Source organism: Limulus polyphemus, unplaced genomic scaffold (genome assembly GCF_000517525.1).
Source record: "Limulus polyphemus unplaced genomic scaffold, Limulus_polyphemus-2.1.2 Scaffold133, whole genome shotgun sequence".
In the NCBI taxonomy this organism is placed as follows: Eukaryota; Metazoa; Arthropoda; class Merostomata; order Xiphosura; family Limulidae; genus Limulus; species Limulus polyphemus.
Window position 1 is genome coordinate 630,085 of NW_013665743.1, and position 2,331 is coordinate 632,415.

Below are 2,331 nucleotides of genomic sequence, written 5' to 3' on the forward strand. Positions count from 1 at the left end.
AAACTAAACCTAAACCAACAAATTAAAGTTTAAATTAATTTTAATTAATAAAATAAACCAAAACGAAAAAGTAAAAATAACAACTATTTTATTTATTGTATATATATATATATATATATATATTAATGTTCATGGTTTGGAATTTCATATGTAGTATGATCAAATGAATTTCATATTAAAGTTTATGCATTAGCCATATGAAGAAAACTCGCATAATAACCCTAGCAGAGAATTTAGATTTTGTTTTATGTTCGATTTAAAATACTACAAAGATGTACATGGGATTAGAATGCATGGTAAGCTGTCCCTCACATCTATAAAACATATATAACATTCTGCATCAGTGATTTAGCATGATTCGTGTGAGCTCGCATGACTCGAAACTGCATTTATCAGTTCGTCACAGTGGAGACTTTCTTATACAGTGTTATTAAAAATGTGTTATTTCATATATATGATAAGTAACAGAAGTTCAGAAAAAATTCTCCAAAGCTCAGGCACGTTCAAAGAGAGATGTGTTATTCCTTAAGAGCCCTCTACATAAAGCCGTTTATTACCTTTTTTAATCACCTTCAAAGGACCACTAGCGCCATCGTACTTCAGAATGGAAGTAATTCAAATAAAGATAATTTCATTTTTATAGATTGCATCAAAAAATTCCCGACTTCTGACGACTAGCACCCCTAATAGTTTTTGTTTTCTACATATCCTGTCAGGTGAAAATATATATCAGCAAAAAAAAATCGAAATAATTGTTTATATTTCTTTGCAACTTTACGAATTAGCACTAACCACTTATTCAAAGTTTTATTTTCAAAACATTTAACAAAATTTTCGATCAAAATTACACGAAAGAAAATTATTTAAATGTTATTGGAACTTAACACAAGAAGTTATATTTTACTGTTATCATAATGTTAATCTAGCACTACTTATTTAAAAAGAAATATTAGTCTTAACGTAATTAATTATGATACCCGATAACAAATTTATGAACTGTTTACTCGATCTTTGTACGCCATCTAGTGTCTCTAAGCGTTATGTAAAATTTCAGTACCGGCAGTATGTGTTTTTTTTAGGTTAGTGTATATTTCCCGAGATGTGGTTTAAACAATACAATGATATATATGATATTATCTTTTTAGAAAAATATGATTTACTATATCAACTGAAGTATGTATCGACCATATAAAAAAAATATGATTATTAATCTTTGGGATTAACTTGTTTTACTTCCCAGCCGGTAACGCCTTCCAACTTAGGTGTTGATTATTTTGCGTCTGGACGAGGAGGTAGACGATACTCGGCCACTGCTCTGTACGAGAGTGTAGGAGGTGGAATGAGCTCAGCAGGTTCATCTACAAGTTTACTTAAACAAATTGGATCGGGTGTGGTGAGTACTTATGTACCATATTTAGTACCATAGTACCAATATAACAACATTAATGTGATGTAAGTAAAACAGAGAAGTTCCCTAGCCCCATAGTTATTACTGTATTATCAGATCAACATGATAAAGTGTCAGTGACATATTGTTATTGTTTATTCTTGGCACGAGTTTAAGTGCAGTTTATGTGCAGCTGGCCCCCCAGTGGCACAGCGGTATGTCTGCAGACTTACAACGCTAGAATCCGAGTTTCGATACCCGTGGTGGGCAGAGCACAGATAGCCCTTTGTGTAGCTTTGTGCTTAATTACAAAACAAACAAACATATGCAGCTGCATGTAAGTAACTGCTGTAAAAACTTAGTCACTTTATAATATTAGAGTATCATTGCAGACTTATAGGTAATACATTTAAACTACACCTGTACACATCAAGTAACTGCAATTAATACCTGCCAAATTTTTATAATAGTTTAAAGTTTGGTTAAAATAGCATTTTTAATACTTAGAAATATCAGAAAAGTTACTTTCATTGTGTTTTCTATTTTTCTTGAAACACTCAGTTTTTACTACATTTAATCACATAAAATGTGCTGGTCTTTACCTTTCAGCAACAGCTATTTTCGAGCAAATGAAGAACGATTCATCAGATGAGTATTGGATCACCGAGCACGGCCTACGTTGAGTGGTTCTTGAAGTTGGATTAATCTGAGCTCCACCTTTCTTCATTTGTTAAGTGACGTTACAGAGAGACTGAATGAAAGAAAATAAAAGCAATATAGCTGTTATTTGAAAGCAGGGTTTGCTTTATACATATCCTTCGAGCTTCTAACATTCTTTTCTTTTAGATAAATTCAAAAGATTTGCGCAGAAGAAATTAAAGGCTTTTGGTTCTATATTATAAACTAGAAATATATAAAAATTTTATTATATATATATATATATA

The 2,331-nt window shown here is 31.3% G+C and overlaps 1 protein-coding gene across 4 annotated transcripts in view; it reads left to right on the forward strand.

Moving 5' to 3' along the window:
• Positions 1-2,315, forward strand: part of LOC106473700 (SCY1-like protein 2) — a 263,864-nt gene extending 261,549 nt beyond the window's left edge. For all 4 annotated transcript variants that reach the window (XM_022403165.1, XM_022403153.1, XM_022403159.1 and 1 more), the window contains 2 exons: positions 1,241-1,393; positions 1,997-2,315. In XM_022403165.1, coding sequence (XP_022258873.1) covers positions 1,241-1,393; positions 1,997-2,020 — 177 coding nt within the window. In that variant the 3' untranslated portion in view covers positions 2,021-2,315. The remainder of the gene's footprint in view (positions 1-1,240; positions 1,394-1,996) is intronic.
• The last annotated feature ends 16 nt before the right edge of the window (positions 2,316-2,331 follow it).